Source organism: Mugil cephalus, chromosome 10 (genome assembly GCF_022458985.1).
Source record: "Mugil cephalus isolate CIBA_MC_2020 chromosome 10, CIBA_Mcephalus_1.1, whole genome shotgun sequence".
Lineage (NCBI taxonomy): Eukaryota > Metazoa > Chordata > Actinopteri > Mugiliformes > Mugilidae > Mugil > Mugil cephalus.
The window spans coordinates 26176745-26194014 of record NC_061779.1 but is presented as its reverse complement, the minus strand read 5'-3'; the positions used below and the strand labels follow the sequence as shown (position 1 = coordinate 26194014).

The window sequence follows — 17270 nt, the reverse complement described above, 5'->3', positions numbered from 1 at the left end:
CAAATTTGGCTTCTCAAAAAATTAGAATATTGAAAAGGCCAATGAAAAAAATGTTTTTAGAAATGTTGGCCAACTGAAAAGAATGAACATGAAAAGCATGCGCATGTATAGCACTCAATACTTAGTCGGGGCTCCTTTTGCCTCAATCACTGCATTAATGCGGCGTGGCATGGACTCGATCAGTCTGTGGCACTGCTCAGGTGTTATGAGAGCCCAGGTTGCTCTGATGGTCGTCTTCAGCTCCTCTGCATTGTTGGGTCTAGCGCATTGCATCTTCCGCTTCACAATACCCCATAGATTTTCTATGGGGTTAAGGTCAGGCGAGTTTGCTGGCCAATCAAGGACAGGGATACCATGGTCCTTGAACCAGGTACTGGTGGTTTTGGCACTGTGTGCAGGTGCCAAGTCCTGTTGAAAAGTGAAATCTGCATCTCCATAAAGTTGGTCAGCAGCAGGAAGCATGAAGTGCTCTAAAACTTCCTGGTAGACAGCTGCATTGACCTTGGACCTCAGGAAACAGAGTGGGCCAACACCAGCAGATGACATGGCACCCCACACCATCACTGACGGTGGAAACTTTACACTGGACCTCATGCAACGTGGATTCTGTGCTTCTCCGCTCTTCCTCCAGACTCTGGGTCCTTGATTTCCAAAGGAAATGCAAAATTTGCTTTCATCAGAAAACATAACTTTGGACCACTCAGCAGCAGTCCAGTCCTTTTTATCCTTGGCCCAGGCGAGACGCTTCTTACGCTGTTTCTTGTTCAAGAGTGGCTTGACACACGGAATGCGACAGCTGAATCCCATGTCTTTCATGCGTCTCTTCGTGGTGGTTCTTGAAGCGCTGACTCCAGCTGCAGTCCACTCTTTGTGGATCTCCCCCACATTTTTGAATGGGTTTGTCATCACAATTCTCTGCAGGGTGCGGTTATCCCTAGAGCTTGTACACTTTTTTCTACCACATTTTTTCCGTCCCTTCACCTGTCTGTTAATGTGCTTGGACACAGAGCTCTGCGAACAGCCAGCTTCTTTAGCAATCAACTTTTGTGTCTTGCCCTCCTTGTACAAGGTGTCAATGGTCGTCTTTTGGACAACTGTTAAGTCAGAAGTCTTCCCCATGATTGTGGAGCCTTCAGAACAAGACTGAGGAACCTTTTAAAGGCCTTTGCAGGTGTTTTGAGTTAATCAGTTGATTAGTGTGGCACCAGGTGTCTTCTATATTGAGCCTTTTCAGAATATTCTAATTTTCTGAGATACTGAATTTGGTGTTTTCATTAGCTGTCAGTTGTAATAATAAAAATGAAAATGAATAAACACTTGAAATATATCACTATGTGTGGAAGGAAAGTATACAGTATACAAGTTTCACCTTTTGAATGGAATTACTGAAATAATTCAACTTTTTGATGATATTCTAATTTACTGGCCAGCACCTGTAGGCTGTAGGAGGCTGTGGATGACGGCAGAGGCTGGAAGGAACAGGTGGAAACTGGAGGTGATAAAGACTGCAGAAGACTTTAGCTGGAGGCTGCTGTAAAAGTTGATGGACAGCTGGACATTGCAGATCGGTCTTGGAGCTTGTTTTTTGAATGTGGAGAATGCACATGGAACATGATGGCGAAGGCTGTAGGAGCAGGTGAATGTCAGCTGCAGGGAGGCTGTGGGTGTAGGCTGGTGCTGTATCTGGTCATAAACAGCAGCATGTTTAGACAGATGTTGATGTCTTGAGGGGGCGAGTTGAGACAGGAAACTCAGGCTTTGACTGGGACTTGAAGGTGTCTTTTATCATTTGAAGGCTAGATGCTGGAGCACAGACTGGTTAGTAGTATAAGCTTTGGGTGGACAAGGGAGACAGGTGAGAACGGCATGATGACAAAGACTCTCTGTGAGTGGTTTTCTGAAGCAGGCTGCAGATGGAGAGCTGTGCTGGAGATGATTTGTGAAGGCTGAAGACGGATGCTACTGGCTGTCAGAAGCTGTATTACGGAGGCTAGAGTGACTTTTGACTTCTGTTGCTGACGTTGAAGTTTTGATGAGTACTTGGATTGGAAGAAGTGATTTAAACTAAAAGTCAGCACAAACTGTGGTCTGTATTTACAATAATTGGAGACTTTTTCAGTTTATCTTCTTCATCTTCTTTATCTTCAGTTTATCTTCTGTTTTGCTCTCTTCCTGAATAGTACCTGAGGTTTTTGTTCTTTAAAGATATCTTCATCTATAAGTGGATAGATGTCCTCACTCCGAGACTATTCAGTCACCAAGAGCCTATCTGGCTTTTTCTGTTGTGGCTGTCTTTGGACAACCCAGTGTTTCCCACAGGCGCCACTTAATCACTCTACCGTGCTGCAGGGTGTAGAGACGAGGCCTGTCAGTTTTATATCTGTGAGGACAAAAGGACACAAAAATGAAATTTTAAAGTAAAATACGATTCGGAACTAAATTATCAGTCATCACCATTTAAAACATGGTGTTAAGTTTAATTTGGCGACCGCAGTGAAGTTAGTTTTAAGTTGGATATTCGACAGACATTCCCTCCGACTTTATAGTAAACACATGGAGGTAGAAGACGCCTGCTAATATTTACATATAAAAATGAATAAAAAATATTGAGAGATTTAAAATGCAAAAACAAGAGGTGTGGTATGATCCCACACAGATTTTCATCAATTGATCTCATGACCTGGAAGTTATTGAGCTAAAATGCTAATATTTACATATACAAATTAATAAAAAAATATTTAGAGATTTAAAATATAAAAACAAGAGATGCATCTCATGCAGCCAGTGGAGTACTATGATCCCACACTGATTTTTCCTCTGTTTTCCCTACAACTCGGGTGATTGCTGGGAGGTCAACGAAGAGGGTGAGGACACAGCACCTCCAGGATGGACATCCACAAATGGACAGGTTTCCTGGTCAGCCTCTCATTCCGAAACACTCCCTTACTTCAAGGCCAACTGTCAGCCTCCCGGACCAACAAAGTATGCCATTACCCAGATCACCAATCAGGTGGAATCCTGCTGGGATCTGTTCATCACTGATGATATTATCCAGCTCATCTTGAGACACACCATACAAGCCTGTAGAGACACTGACCAGATGGAGCTGGAGGCGTTCCTCTGCCTGCTCATTTTGGCCAGGGTTTATCGCTAATGGGATGGGAGCATCCGCAGCCCGTGGAGAAACCAGTCTGGACATGCCATCTTTCCGGCCACCATGTCCCGAATCAAATTTGAAATGATGGCCTCCAAGCTGTGGTTCAATGATCACTTGGCAAGGCCCCAGCATCAGAGAGGCAACAAGCTTGCTGCTATGTGGGAGCTGTGGGGAAAATGGGAATGCCAGCTCTCTCTTCTCTTCAACTCTGCCAGAGATATCTCCATAGATGATCAGCTGGTTCCATTCCAGGGTCACCGCAGATTCAAGCAATACATTCTCAGCAAACCAGCCCAATATGGGCTCAAACTGTGGATGGCCTGTGATGTCCACACCTCATATGCATTCAAAATGCAAGTCTACACAGGGAAGCAAGGTGGCAGTGTTATGGAGGTCAACCATGGAAGAGAATGATTCTGGAGCTGACTTAAGGACTGACGGGGCATACACTGACATGGCAAAGCACGAGGATCACGACATCAGGAGGACAGTGCCGGTGGCTAATCAAGTGCCGCCAAAAGGGAACTGTGAATGCAGTGCACTACACAATGAAGGAATGACACCAACAACTGCTCCAAGTGTGGAAAACACATTTGCAAAGTCCACACTTCCCTTTGCTGCAGGTCCTCATGCTATTGATGTAAGTTTCAGTGTATGCTGAAAATAAACATTATCTTATGTTGTGTTTATGTTTTATTCCTAGAGCGATCTGATTTGTGGGACACTGCACTCCTAATTAGCATTGTGATGCCATCTCAAACCCTGGTATATGAAGGGTTAAAATGATGTAATGAATTAAACTTTTTTCAAGAGGACAGTCTTGTCAGAGTGTCTGCCACTAAAACAACAAAAATCCATCAAAAATTAAATAATAAAGCCTATGAAGAGACCCCCGCTCCCCTCCTTATGTAGTCCCCTCCTCCTCCTACTTGTGCACTAATCACACTCATGGGGTCAGCAGGCCAAGGGAGGAGTGACCAGTAGGAGACAGGAAGCAGACGCATGTAACACTGGTCCACTCCTCAACCCTTTATAAATAAATTGTATTCTGGTATTAAATTTGAGGTGGGATATTCTTGAATGGCACATCAAATATATTAAAATTTTGTGTGCCAGTTCTGCCTTTTAGAACTTACATTATTCATTTGCTACAATAAATACACCCGATTGAAAAGCCGTAGTCGTGCATGAATGAAAGTAGTGGGTGCAAGCCATAGTAACACTTGGATGCAGAGAGGGAGAGTGGAGAATAAGTGCTCATTTGTTGTTGACTGCCTTCACTGTTGTCCATGGTTTGCTGTGTCTAAAGCTTGTGCCTATTATTCATTTGTTCTTTCAACAATGAGCTCCTCTTGTCGTAGCATGCAACCATTTCTTACAAGAAAAGCTGAGATTTAGTCACTTCAGACCAAGACAGACATGTACTACTTCACAATTTTAAAGATTTGAAGATTCTGAACATAGACAAATACCAAAATATGCAAGTTTGTGCACTGTTATGCTATTACATTATACACCCACAAGGCATAACATTACGACCACCTTCCTAACATTGTGTATTTCTCCCTTGTGCCTCCAAACCAGTTGTAACTCATAAGGGAATGGACATGGGTCTTCTGAGGGTGTCCTGTGGTGAGGGGCTTTGGGTCCTATGGGTTGATGGGAGGGGCCTGACTTGTTCCAGTGAATTCCACAGATACTACACCATTAGACACATGATTACAAAATAATCATTTCATGATACTTAATTGACCAGTTTTACTATTATTTGAGGAGAAACTGATGCAAATCTGAGAGTGGTAAAGAGAGAAAGAGTTAGACAAAAGAAGCAAATCAGAGTAGAAATGGTAGAATTGTATGTACAAAAAAAGTTTATTTTGAAAAACTTCAATGAAAATATACTTTGTCTCCATTCACTTTTATACTTAAAACTATAACAAATGAAGTTTATACAGAATTCTTGCTAAGGATTTGTACTTGAAGTGAAAAAAAACTTAAATCATATTTTATTCTTGTTTTTAGTTCACAAGAACAGTAAATAAATAGTTAGGCATGGAATGTCAAATAGATAAAAACAAATGTACAAAGATGAATGTTTGCATTGACTGTGCATTTTACCCTGACAAGTGGACGAGGACAGAGCTGACTTCAGGTATCTCCTGACAAAAAAACACAAGGGTTGTGGAACGTCAGAACTCTTTGAAAAATTGTTGAGTCAGTTCTCAATGTGTGCACCTTAAATCTTCAACACTGATGTCCATGAACCAACTATATTTTCAAACAAAAACCAGCTCTGCTTGAAAAATCTAAGAAATCAAACTGCAGAAACTAATGTAAACAATGAAGCATTAGTAACATTTGTTACACGATGAAAAACACACACAACATACAAAGCCAGCTCCCTAACGGGGCTGTGTGTGTTTGGGTCAGGTATTTCTCAATGTTATTATTTCAATGCCGACATAACAGGGTGGATGGCTCCTGAGAAGACAGAAAAAACTAAGTTTTCCTGCAAAAGCTAGCCAATTTTCAGTTCCCCCTTGCCGTTGTTACAAGAGACATCTGGAGCAGTCTCCTTGGATTCAATTTTACATAGGTCCATGTTCTACATTGTATTAAAAACAATGGTGTAACTCTTTGAATACTATGAACCTACCAATGAAAACTGGTTTACCTTACTGATGTGGCCCTGTATTAAAATGAATAAATAATATGTAAAATAATATGGCTGAACCTGACAAATCATCCACCTCTCAAGACTGACCCCTCGACAGACTGGTTTCTGCTGGACACTTATTACCATGGCAACACTGCTGCTCACAGCAGCTATCAGGGTGCACTCACACTAAGGCCTGTTGTTCTGTACTGAAGCATGAATGCACCCCATCCTCCGGTGGCCCGCACTCACATTACCCTGAACCAAGTGTGCTGAAGCACGACTGCCTCCGACACATACGTGATCGTGTTGCTACACGACATATGCATGGTGTGACCTCATCGTAAAGTGACTGTTGCTGAATGCCATCCTCTGGCCAAATCTGTACCAAACACACTACCTTTTCCTCTGACCAACATGAACCCTGTGCCGCTGCCACGGTCGCTTGCTTTATACGTCATGGTTACGTTTCGCACTAATCAGCATTTGCGCGCATGGTTGACCAAGCGTATCGTGCCAAACTACACCTCTTCCAACCATACCATGCCAGGGAAGCGTGCCATACTCAAGCACTCACACTAGTCATAGAATCTGGATTTTAGAGAGCAAACGTGCTTGGGCACAGCACGATTGCCTAGTGTGAGTGGGCCCTCAAACTCAAGGCACTCTGAAAGATGCACACAGTTGCAGAAGGATCCAACTTCACTCCTGAACCGAGACCATGATTTTACAAATCTATGATCAAGGTAAAGTCACTGGGAGGTGGGGGAGCAGCTTTCAATGAAGTCCATGCTACACCCCAACCAATCAGAGGGTCCCCTGGTTGGAGGAGGAGGAAGGCGAGGAGGAGGAGTCGGCAGTGAGAGGATGAAGTGTGACGCTGCCAATGTCCGTCTGTTGACCATTGCTGCACGTCACCCAGGGGTGGAGAAGGATCTGCTCCAGGGTCGGCCTGTCAGATGGCTGCTGGCTCAGACACCAGCCAATTAGCTGCTGGCACTCTGTGACAAAGACACAAGAAGGTGAAGAATTGCAATCATTGTTAATAATGATGATTAAATTGCTGATTTTCTATCACCATCAATTTTACAATTATTTTTCAGGTTGCTTTACATGACGAGTTGTATTCTTTTTACCTGATAAATGTTATTATTGAAAATTCTGTGCAAATACTGTTCTCACAAATAACCTCCTGCCTCTGACAGTGATAGGGGGTTGGTCTTAATGTGGACCAGAACCTTACATCTGATGACATGAATTCAGATAATGGCAATTTATGTGGGTTTACAGTATGTGCAACTTGATAAGAAGGAGTGCCTTGAAGGGTCAAAGAGGCCAAAAAACTCAAACAAGGCCTGGCTCGTATTTAGAGCTCCATTTCAGCTTAGTGGGGATAAAGTCATGGCTCAGTGAAAGCTCTTTCACTTAAGACAAACCCAATTTTATGCACGGGAACAGCATCATGTTGAAACTGTAACATGTTGAAAGTCTTTCTCAAGCTATTCACACAGAGAGGGAAGTATTGTATAAAGATCACACACATTTAGGACGTATTCACACCAGGAAAGTCTGATAGTTCACTTGCTTTGGTCCAGACTTTAAAAAAAAAAAGGTTTAGTTTGTATTCACATAGCATTTTTTGACAAGCGGACCAACCTTATAAACAAACCCACATGTGTCCCATAGCTGCTCAATCACTGAATAAAAGTTATTGGCGGTATCTTTAGTGAAGTTTTTTCACTTTAAGCCGACACTGTGTCAGAGTCCGAGTAAAGCCTTCCTCACACATTCTGTCGGCGATTTGGCCATAGACGTCAGCATTTTTGTGCGTCAAGCAGCTGATATATGCTCTCCTCCAACCATATATCAAGGAGGCAGTGCGTCTCTTCTGTGCCCCACGGCTCATTCTTGGTATAAAATAGATACGAATAAATAAGAAAGAAAAGTTTAAGTCAAGTCTGATGTTGCCTTGCACAAAAGAATGATCCCAGTCTTTTCCACACAATGAAACTTACCGTTGTTACCATAATTTTCTGTATCGATATCGGCCGATACTAAACCTCAGATATCGATATCGGTATCAGTGGTGAAAAAGGCAGTTCGGTGCATCCCTATTTATGAGCACATGTACTCCTTGTGTAAAAAGTAACCGTGAAGCCCTGCCATATAAAGGTGTCAACATGCTTCTGTCTGTGTTTGGTCTAAGCCGTGTCACATAAGACTGACCTGTGGAGATTTTGAGTCTGAAGTAGAGCTTTCCTCTCAGGATCTCGTCATCCTCTTCAAAGGGGATGTCCCCGCACACCATGTCATACAGCAGCACACCAAGAGACCAGATGGTGGCCGAGTGCCCGTGGTACTGACGGAAACGGATCCACTCTGGAGGACTGTACACCCGCGTCCCTGCAGGGTGGAGGGAGGGCACATTAAGGACTTTATACATCTGACAGAATTAAACTGAGCTAACCAACAACGAAACTCTCTTTACTGCCACAAACATAAAAGAGGAGTTGGACTGACAAAGCAGCTCTCATCGTTTTGTGACGTGGTCAGACTCACCATCGAACTCTGTGTAGACGGTGTCTTTGAGGAGGGCCCCTGAACCAAAGTCAATCAGTTTGATTTGTCCCGTCCTCAGGTCCACCAGCAGGTTCTCATCCTTGATGTCACGATGGACTACACCACAAGTGTAGCAGTGACGCACCGCCTCCAGCACCTGCAGGAAGAAACTGCGCGCTGCCGCCTCGTCTAAAGCTCCCCGCTCTGTGATGTAGTCAAACAAGTCCTGCCCCAGCTCTGGACGCTCCATCACAAGTAGCCAGCCGTCGGCACGCTCCCACCAATCCAGGAGCCGCACCACTCCGCCAAATGCCCCGCCCACCTTCTTCAACAACACAATCTCTAGAGGAACCACAGAGCCGCACTGGAAGAAAAGTTAGAATGAATAAACTGCTTGTTTTAAATTATAGCCTCGAATAAATACACAAGATATACAGTACACTACAATCATGAAGTGTGAAAGATTAAAAATAAAGATCTCTCTGTAATGTACTACTTAAGTACATCTGTTATTTTGTTTACTGTTCACCAGTGATGCTGGTAACACATTACTTAGTAAAGTGTTACTATAATCTAACCACTTTTTTTTCCAGTAACGCGTTAGCATTTCCAAACCAGTAATTAGATCAGAGTTACTTATTCAAGTCAAGTGCATTACTATTCTTCCCATTTTATATTTTTGTTTTTTATTGCGTCTCAGAGAGTTACTAAAAGTCTCTGGAGCAAAACCAGTAAGTTGGGGAGAGTTGTTAGTTATTTTTTAAACCAAGTAATCAGTGCAGCAACTAAGTTACGTTTTAAAGGACTAATCCGCAATGAGATTACTTTTTCATGGTAACTGTGGCAATTTTGCTCTTCACTGCGACTGCGATAATTGATTCTAAACTGTTTCAACCTCCTTAACTCCTGCACTCTCACACCTAAGTTTCAATACCTTCACATTCTTCCTTATTTAGCTGACCTATGGCCATAATGCAGTCGTACTGCTATTCGGTCAGTATACAGAAGCACCGTTCTCTTACCAGAGAGCCCCACTCAGTCACTCTGTCCCTGCTCACATGTTTTACCGCCACCTGCATGTAAACAAATACAACATTAATATATACAACTTCCGCAGAGTACAGAATAAATATGGTTTCTTTATCAAAAGTGTCCAACAACTATAATAATGCAAAACATTATATCACACGTTATATCACAGGTCTGTGATGCAACAACATGAAGCTTGTTTACTGTCTCCGACTTTGGAGGTTGTTGTTTATTTGCGATTACACCTATCTTTACAGTTTTGGATAATGCTACAAAAATTATTATGTAACAGTCAACTTCTTCCTGTTTCTCATAGGTTAAAGGCAAACTAATAGTTTAGCTTAACATACAACCAGCCTCCTTTTTGAAAACAAAGACACATGCCAGGCAGGCAGGAGTAAAATCTGTCAAGCTGCCGAGCGGCAAGACTAAACAAAAGGAAGTAACAGAAAGACAATAGGTCTGGCCTTCAAAATAAAATCAGATTTGTTCGAGCTGTATCAGATAATCTGAAAATGCTTCAGATATGTTACGTGAGATATATACTGGTAGCAAAACAAAGAGATAGACTCCTTAATAGATAAAACTGTTCGTAAACGTTCTAATACAATTATTTTTGGTAGGTTGCTTTACTTCAAGAACTGAAACAGGAAATTCATATGCAGAGTAGTAACTTGACGCCGCGAGTCGCGGCCATGTGCCGGGACCAAAACAAAGCAGTATCCCGCTCTTACCGGCAGTCCGTCGGCCAGGCGAACAGCAGAATACACGGTCCCGAAACCTCCGCTGCCGAGCACCGAACCCAGTCGGTACTGCTTCTCTTTGGCTACAGAGCATATGGGAGATAGATATTAGACAGGTAGAGACCCTTTCCAGAGTTGCGCCAAAATCTGACACCCCCCACCCCCCATCTCAAAAACACTGGCAACTCTGAGGATGCCTCCTCGCTTTAACCTTATGTTCAGCCACTTCGGCGTTGTAAACAACACTTACCGTAACAGGTTTAACGAATATTTTCGCCCACACTTTACACAATATAATAGAAATCACTCATTACAGACAAGAAAATGCTTTGAGCGGCTCGTGTTGTTCTTGAGTCGACCGTTTAAAAATGGCTGTCAACAGCGTCATCACCACATAACAAGAAAATAATGTTTTAAAAACCTCACCATTTAAACTGGATAATGCATTTTATCATGTAACTATTAAGATGTAGCCATTTAACCTCCATCAAACCCCAAACACCTAAAGATTGATTTGTTTAAAATATTATAAACAACAACCCACTTTACGACTAGTGGGCTGAAAATGTCTTAATTTAAAAGTGACTGTCGACTGTTCGGTAGAAATGTTTAGATCAAGCTGGTGGGTTGAAACACATTAGGTTTCTAATGTTAAGCATTATTAAATAACCCTAGCAAACATATAGTAACCGCGTCCGTTTCCGCCGGTTAAATCGCCGGTACACGGGGTTACACCGTATTTGACCCAGATTTCCTGACCTGATTTCACCTTTGGAAGATTTGTTTGCGGCCAAGTTTGGTGTGTGTTACCAATAGCAGGTTAGGTAGTGCATGGGGAACTAATCTGGGCCATCGAACAACGAGAAGACGGCGCCACAACAAGCAGTAGCCTACCTTGCTGCAGTTTAGCCGGCAGATCCACGCTGGACGACATGTGAGAGAATGAGCCCAGTCTGGAGAGCAGCATACTGCCCCTGATTTCTCCCAAAAACGACACCAGCAAAATATTCGGGCAGAAGAACACAACTCCTCGGTCCTTCTTATTGACACTTTGGTTCCCAAACACGATTAAAATCCTTCGTCGTTAGTCCGGTCATTTTTTAGTACACTCAACGCAAGACCGAGTATCCAGACAGAGCAGCGTCCCATGCCGCTGCCAATATTTACAAAGAGCGAATAGATCGCTCCGCCTGACTCCCGGTGAACATCAAACGGTACCACTAGACCCACCGCATCTCAACCACGCCTACACAACACGATTAACAATGGAGTACCGAATCGCATCGATTCGTTGTGAATCCTAAATCTGGGACGTGAGCACGGAACCGCAGAGAAATGAGGAATCAATGAGGAACTAGTTAGTCCGTCGCAGGACAGGCGCAGGGATTCAGAGCGTCACTGAGCAGTGCTACGTCACATCAGACAGAGTAGAGGAGTAGGAGAGAGAGTTATTATTAATAATAATAATAAGAAGAAGAAGAAAATATAGTTAATACTACACAACACAAAGTGTAATCCAAGCATTGATGTGGATTAAGTTGTTGAAATTAACTCGAAATGTGGAAATAATAACAAAGCAAACCTGGGAATAACTTAAAAAATGTTTAAACATAAAATACAAGTGTGTGTATTTGTGTACAGTGACTGCACAATGAGTCTAGGAGATGACAGAAAAACAAATAATGAAATGTGCAGGCACTTCAGTGTGGACAGAGATCTTGCAGGTATTCATTTATAATTTCATTTGTAATCATTTTCTGTTTTACCTCATGGACTGAGACTACAACTGGAATCAGTCTGAAATGATGAAAATAAAAAATTGTGGACAAAAACACCAAGGGATATATGGGAGCCTGGTAACCTGAAAAGCCCTGTGCCCCTCTTTAAAAAATAAATAAATACGATTGCTGTTGACTCATTATTTCTACAAATCATGCCAATATATTGACACAGACATACAAATACATACAGTAGTATGTGGCTAGTACTGTAAGTTGCAAGTTACAATCATTGAGTTCACACTCAGGTCGTATTTTAAAAACAGTTGCGTATCTTCGTGAGATATTTATAGCTACAAAAAGTGATTTTGCCAAACATTACATCAGCAAACATCATTAGCAAACAGATGCATCATTTATCAGAGCAAGATCAGCTTTCATTTGGTGTTACATTGTGCTTACTGTATGTTCAGCTGTGTGTATTAAAACGTTTATTTTATTTTGTCATTTTAAGTGTCAAACAATCACCTTAAATTAAAAGCTAAGAATAGCCTAATATGTCAGACTACTTCTACATGTAACTGGATGGTCAGACAAACAGTCAGAGTAAACAACACATTAAACACATTCAACTCTACGGCGCTCAGGTCACATTTATGACTATGTCATTGTCACCACATAAAGCCTACCCAAATAATTTGATCTGTTCGGCAAACATCTGCTAGGACATAGTCATCTTTCCAGTGGAATGGCTCCAGACCAAGTTCATCCCTCATACACTTCCTAATGTTTAAATTTGACTGGAATATCCATGCAGTTTACATATTTTCTCAAACCCCAGCAGAGATATTACAAGATTACTTACTGCAGACAACCAAGGGATGTGCGTCTCAGTGCATATTTTCCCCATACTGTCCCCTCACTCAGTGTTGAAGATTTGTATATAGTTATCCTATACTTGTCTACTCAATACTGTTTCACATGACTCAAGATTGGTACTTTCTAATCTATCCACACATAAGGTAATTTTCCTCTATTTTCCTCCAAGACTTTACAGTTAGTTTACCAGGAGTGGGGGCCACAGGCAGCAGGCACATATTTTGAAAAAAAAGATTTTTTTTTTTTTTTTTTAATTATATTTATGTCACAGAATCGCATTGAATCCCAAGGTAAGAGTAGCCTAGTGTAGCCAGATTCAATTCTTGTTAGATTATAAGTCTGGCAATAACAGAGACTTCGTTATAGGTTGTGCTTCAATTAGTAGCACACAGGAAAAAAACACCTCATGTTGATGTAAACAAATTCAACTCAATGGCACTCAGATGATGAGATGAAGTGAAGGAAAGAGTAAAGTGTTTACATGGCTATTAGCCATGAATGGATTTAGCTGTTGAAAAAGCTGAGACTGGACCACACAGTAAACAGACAAATGACTTGATATTTCTGTTTTGTCTACTTGACATCCTGTCTGTGTATACATGTAACCATGTGAAACCAAGCAGCAGCCATAGTCCTTTTGACAGTTCAAAGCAGCCACATGCCATTGCTACGATCCTCTGTATCTGCTTGCAAACGTCTGTTAGTGGGAATGTTTTGACTGAGCAGCAACCAGGTCACATGACCTGCTGTGTTACATGCGCCCCAGCGAGCTTAGATCTGGGTCAGCCACTTCTCCCTCCATGCAAGTGAATGTAAAGAGAGAGATATATATAGGACATAGCTTTAAAAACGCACGAGTGCTGCGGTTATTGTCAGGACAGGAATAATCTGAGCTCACCTGCTTGATGATTAGGAGGTTTGACATTTTGTTACACTTTTCAGCTGGGAGTGTTCACATGCAACAACCTGTGGCTTCACATTATGAGCTAAATGGGTAGTTTATGTGCATGTTAACATAGACTTGAATCACTAGATAATTATTTAGTCTTATGTATAAGACATATGTTTGTAATCTAGTGTATCAAAAAATGTGGGCCTGGATGACTGAGAACCACAATCACCAAATTCTGGTGATTATTGTTCTCAGTCATCACCAAAGGAAGGAAAAAAAAGGAAACATTAAACTGGAAACAGTATAACCCAAAGGTAGAAAAACTGTGTTCCTGTCATGAACCACTAAACCTGAGATATTAGTCTCTAATTTACATAAAATGTTTTTTTAGTTTCTTCTTGGCTAGATACGGCACTGACTTTTGCTAGTCCTCTTTACTGGATTTGACAACTTATGTCACCCATATTATTACACAGAGAAACACAACACAAGTTTGTTTTCAACATGTTTGAGGCTCTAGTAGAACAAAATCCCTGACAAGTTTGAAATTCTGCCTGGACACATTTTTAGGTCTCAAAAAGAGGACATCCAGGAAAAGGAGGATGTCTGGTCACCCTATTTTTGTGGGGACAGCTGAAATGAACTTCTGAGATTACAGCAGAGATCTCTGAATCTGTGCTCATATGTCCTTGTCCCGTCCATGACATGAATGTGACTCGCGATCATTTGTTCAATGCTATGTTTAGCTGTTTCTATTTTGAATGCTGTGAAAGAACTGATCCTCCCCAACTGGAGTCACTGCTCTCCAGCTCCAGTGCAAGTCATTTGGAAATGCTTCAACCTTTCGTTTCATTGTGGGGGATATTTTCTTGAGTGTCGCAGTCAGAGAAGAGTAATGTCAGAGCCCAGAGTTGGATCAGAGGAGGACAGCAGCAGCTGTGGCGGTGCAGATGTTGAAAAGCATCTGTCATGTCCTAGCTCTGGCCTTGTCGCAGCTAGATTAACTATTGTAGTTGGAGATACACACTTCTCTGAGGAGAAAATGTTACTTGTTCAGAGCTGTGACTATTTCCAAGCTCTGTATCGATCTGGAATGAAGGAATGTCAGCAGGATGAAATCCACCTGAAGTATCTGCATGCTCGAGGCTTCCTTATTGCCTTGGCTGTTTTACGCGGAGAGATGCCAATTTTGGATGGAGACGACATTGTTGAAGCCATTGAATGCGCTGCGTTCTTGCAAGTGATACCACTCGCCAAGCATCTTATCAACCTCATTGACCCTGACAACTGTTTACTGATGTATCACACAGCTGCCACCTTCGGTCTCATGGATCTTTACCACGCTGCTGCACTGTTCATTCGAGACATGTATGGTGACCTGGAAGCAGAGGTCAGGAAAACTTTACCATCAGAGCTTACCTCTTACATTGAGTCTTTGACCCCAAGTGTTTTTGTGGCTGTGGGGGCTCATGTGACCTGTGGTGCAGCTGAAACTGTCCACGCAGCCTCCAGGACGGTCTGCTATTTGGATGAAACTGCCAATACCTGGAAAGTGTTAACAGATCTTCCACTAGAAGCCAGCACCTCCATGGCAGGAGTAACAGTTTTAGACAACAAACTGTACATCATTGGAGGTGTCCATGGACTTCACAAACAAGTTGCAGGATCTTTTTGTTACAACCCTGAAAACAACAGCTGGAGCAGGATTGCCAGTCCGGCTCAGCTGCGCTATAATCTCAGCCTTGTAGGCGTAGACGGTTGTCTTTATGCCATTGGAGGAGAATATGAGCGGACAACAATGTCCTCTGTGGAAATATACAATGTGAAGACCAGAGGTTGGACATTTGCTGCTCACTTACCGCGACCAGCAGCAGGAGCTGCTTGTACCAAAACCATGGGTAGAATATTTGTTTGTTTATGGAGGCCTATGGAGACCACAGAGATCTACGAGTATGTCCCAGGGAAGGACGAGTGGAGGCCTGTTACCACGATGATCAGGCACCAGAGCTACGGACACTGCATGGTCGGCCACAGGGACAACCTATACATCATGAGAAATGGCCCATCTGATGACTTCCTAAGATGTTTGATGGACTGTTACAACCTAAGCTCCGGCCAGTGGTCCTCCCTGCCGGGACACTTTGCCAACAGCAAAGGCTCCTTGTTCACATCTGTAGTGAGAGGTAACTCCGTGTTCACGCTCAACAGAAGCATGACACTTGAATACATAGTTGACGGTAAAAGTTGGAAGCCCAGGAGACAGTTGAAGGGCTTCCCCAGAAGTGGATCTGTGTGGACATTTCTGCTCCGACTACCAGAAACTCTCATGCTGAAATAGTGACTTTGCTTGCGGTCATATTTTTTGGTTTGCCAACATATTTTTACCCTAAAACAAGTATGTATTTTCTACTGCCCAGTGAATTCATGCATTGAACTTCCTACATTGTTTGCAGATCCTGTAATTGAATACAGGGCACAAGTTGGATTATAATGATAATTCTCATGGCTCCTTTTTTGAAGTATGAAAATTGGAGCTTCATACATTATATTTATCATGATGGATCCATTGTGCATGGGTGTTTTAACCTATAGTATTTCTTAACTAATGTTACTTCTCAACTGCTCCCAACATATCTTTAAATTCCTTTTAGCTTGGCTATGTTGGTGAGGACATTCCTTGACATAACACCCTAACCTAAGCCATCATAAACCGAATTTAAATGGAAGTTTGTGAAAGAAAATTCCCCAAGATCCTCCTGAAATTTTGCATTCACAAGCTATGGGCTGTAACATGTTCGTTTGACTACCAAATATTAGTTGATTTGCCCGCGAGTCCAAATAAATGCTTGTGCCAAATTTAAATAAATTCTCTCAAGGCATGATAATGTCTTCCATTTACAAGAAAATTTTTAACCGATTTTGACATTGTTGCATAGTTTATACTGACTGACATTTAAGGACCCCATATGAGGACCCCGTGTCACATCATTTACATAGAGTATATTGTAGAGTAAAAAAAAAAAAAAAAAAAAAAAGTCAGTTTTAAGAGGGCACAATGGATGCATGCAATGGAAGATGAAATCATCTTTCATTTTATACAGTCTGTTTTACAAATAATTCAGTGTTGTGTTTTGAAGGTACAGTTTAAATTGCTGAAGTCATGCTCCTTTTGTCAAATAATCATTGCTCATGATTATTCAAACTGATACAAAAGAGAGAAAAGACGGGACCACAACAGAACCGTAAGAACTGTCCAACACATTATTATAAACTGGAAGGATAGTGGGGGACCATCGTCTTCCAGGAAGAAATGTGGTTAGAAAAAAATCCTGCTTGATCATGATCAAAGATCATTTAAAGTTGGGTGAAATCGTAGAAAAACAACAGTAAAACTCAGGGCTGTGTTTAATAGTGAAAGTAAGAGTATTTCCACACGTATAACGTGAAGGGAATTCAAGGGATTGGGACTGAACAGCTGTGTAGCCGTAAGAAAACCACTAATCAGTGATGCTAACTGGAAAAAAGGCTTTAAATTGCTAGGGAGCATAAGGATTGAACTCTGGAGCAATGAAAGAAAGTCACCGGAGGAAAGAGAGGAAAAAAAGATCATTTTGGTACGTGTGAACATGGCGAAGGG

At 42.0% G+C, this 17270-nt stretch overlaps 2 protein-coding genes across 2 annotated transcripts; one reads left to right on the top strand and one right to left on the bottom strand.

The window, feature by feature from the left end:
- Window positions 1-5005: 5005 nt before the first annotated feature.
- LOC125014302 (serine/threonine-protein kinase pim-3-like) lies at window positions 5006-11428 on the bottom strand. Its single transcript, XM_047595266.1, has 6 exons — window positions 11039-11428; window positions 10136-10227; window positions 9395-9445; window positions 8373-8736; window positions 8040-8216; window positions 5006-6814 (listed from the first exon to the last, which is right to left on the bottom strand). The coding sequence occupies exons 1-6, from the start codon at window positions 11109-11111 to the stop codon at window positions 6621-6623; spliced, it is 951 nt and encodes a 316-aa protein (XP_047451222.1). The 5' UTR covers window positions 11112-11428; the 3' UTR covers window positions 5006-6620.
- A 3100-nt stretch (window positions 11429-14528) lies between these two features.
- kbtbd13b (kelch repeat and BTB domain containing 13b) lies at window positions 14529-16668 on the top strand. Its single transcript, XM_047596839.1, has one exon. The coding sequence runs from the start codon at window positions 14529-14531 to the stop codon at window positions 15969-15971; it is 1443 nt and encodes a 480-aa protein (XP_047452795.1). The 3' UTR covers window positions 15972-16668.
- The last annotated feature ends 602 nt before the right edge of the window (window positions 16669-17270 follow it).

Coding starts and splice junctions, on each gene's coding strand:
- LOC125014302 (XM_047595266.1), bottom strand. CDS start 11,111: ATGCTGCTCTCCAGACTGGGCTCATTCTCTCACATGTCGTCCAGCGTG. Junction 9,446..10,135: donor GCCTGGCCGACGGACTGCCG/GTAAGAGCGGGA, acceptor GTTTACATGCAG/GTGGCGGTAAAACATGTGAG. Junction 8,737..9,394: donor TGACTGAGTGGGGCTCTCTG/GTAAGAGAACGG, acceptor CTTTTCTTCCAG/TGCGGCTCTGTGGTTCCTCT.
- kbtbd13b (XM_047596839.1), top strand. CDS start 14,529: ATGTCAGAGCCCAGAGTTGGATCAGAGGAGGACAGCAGCAGCTGTGGC.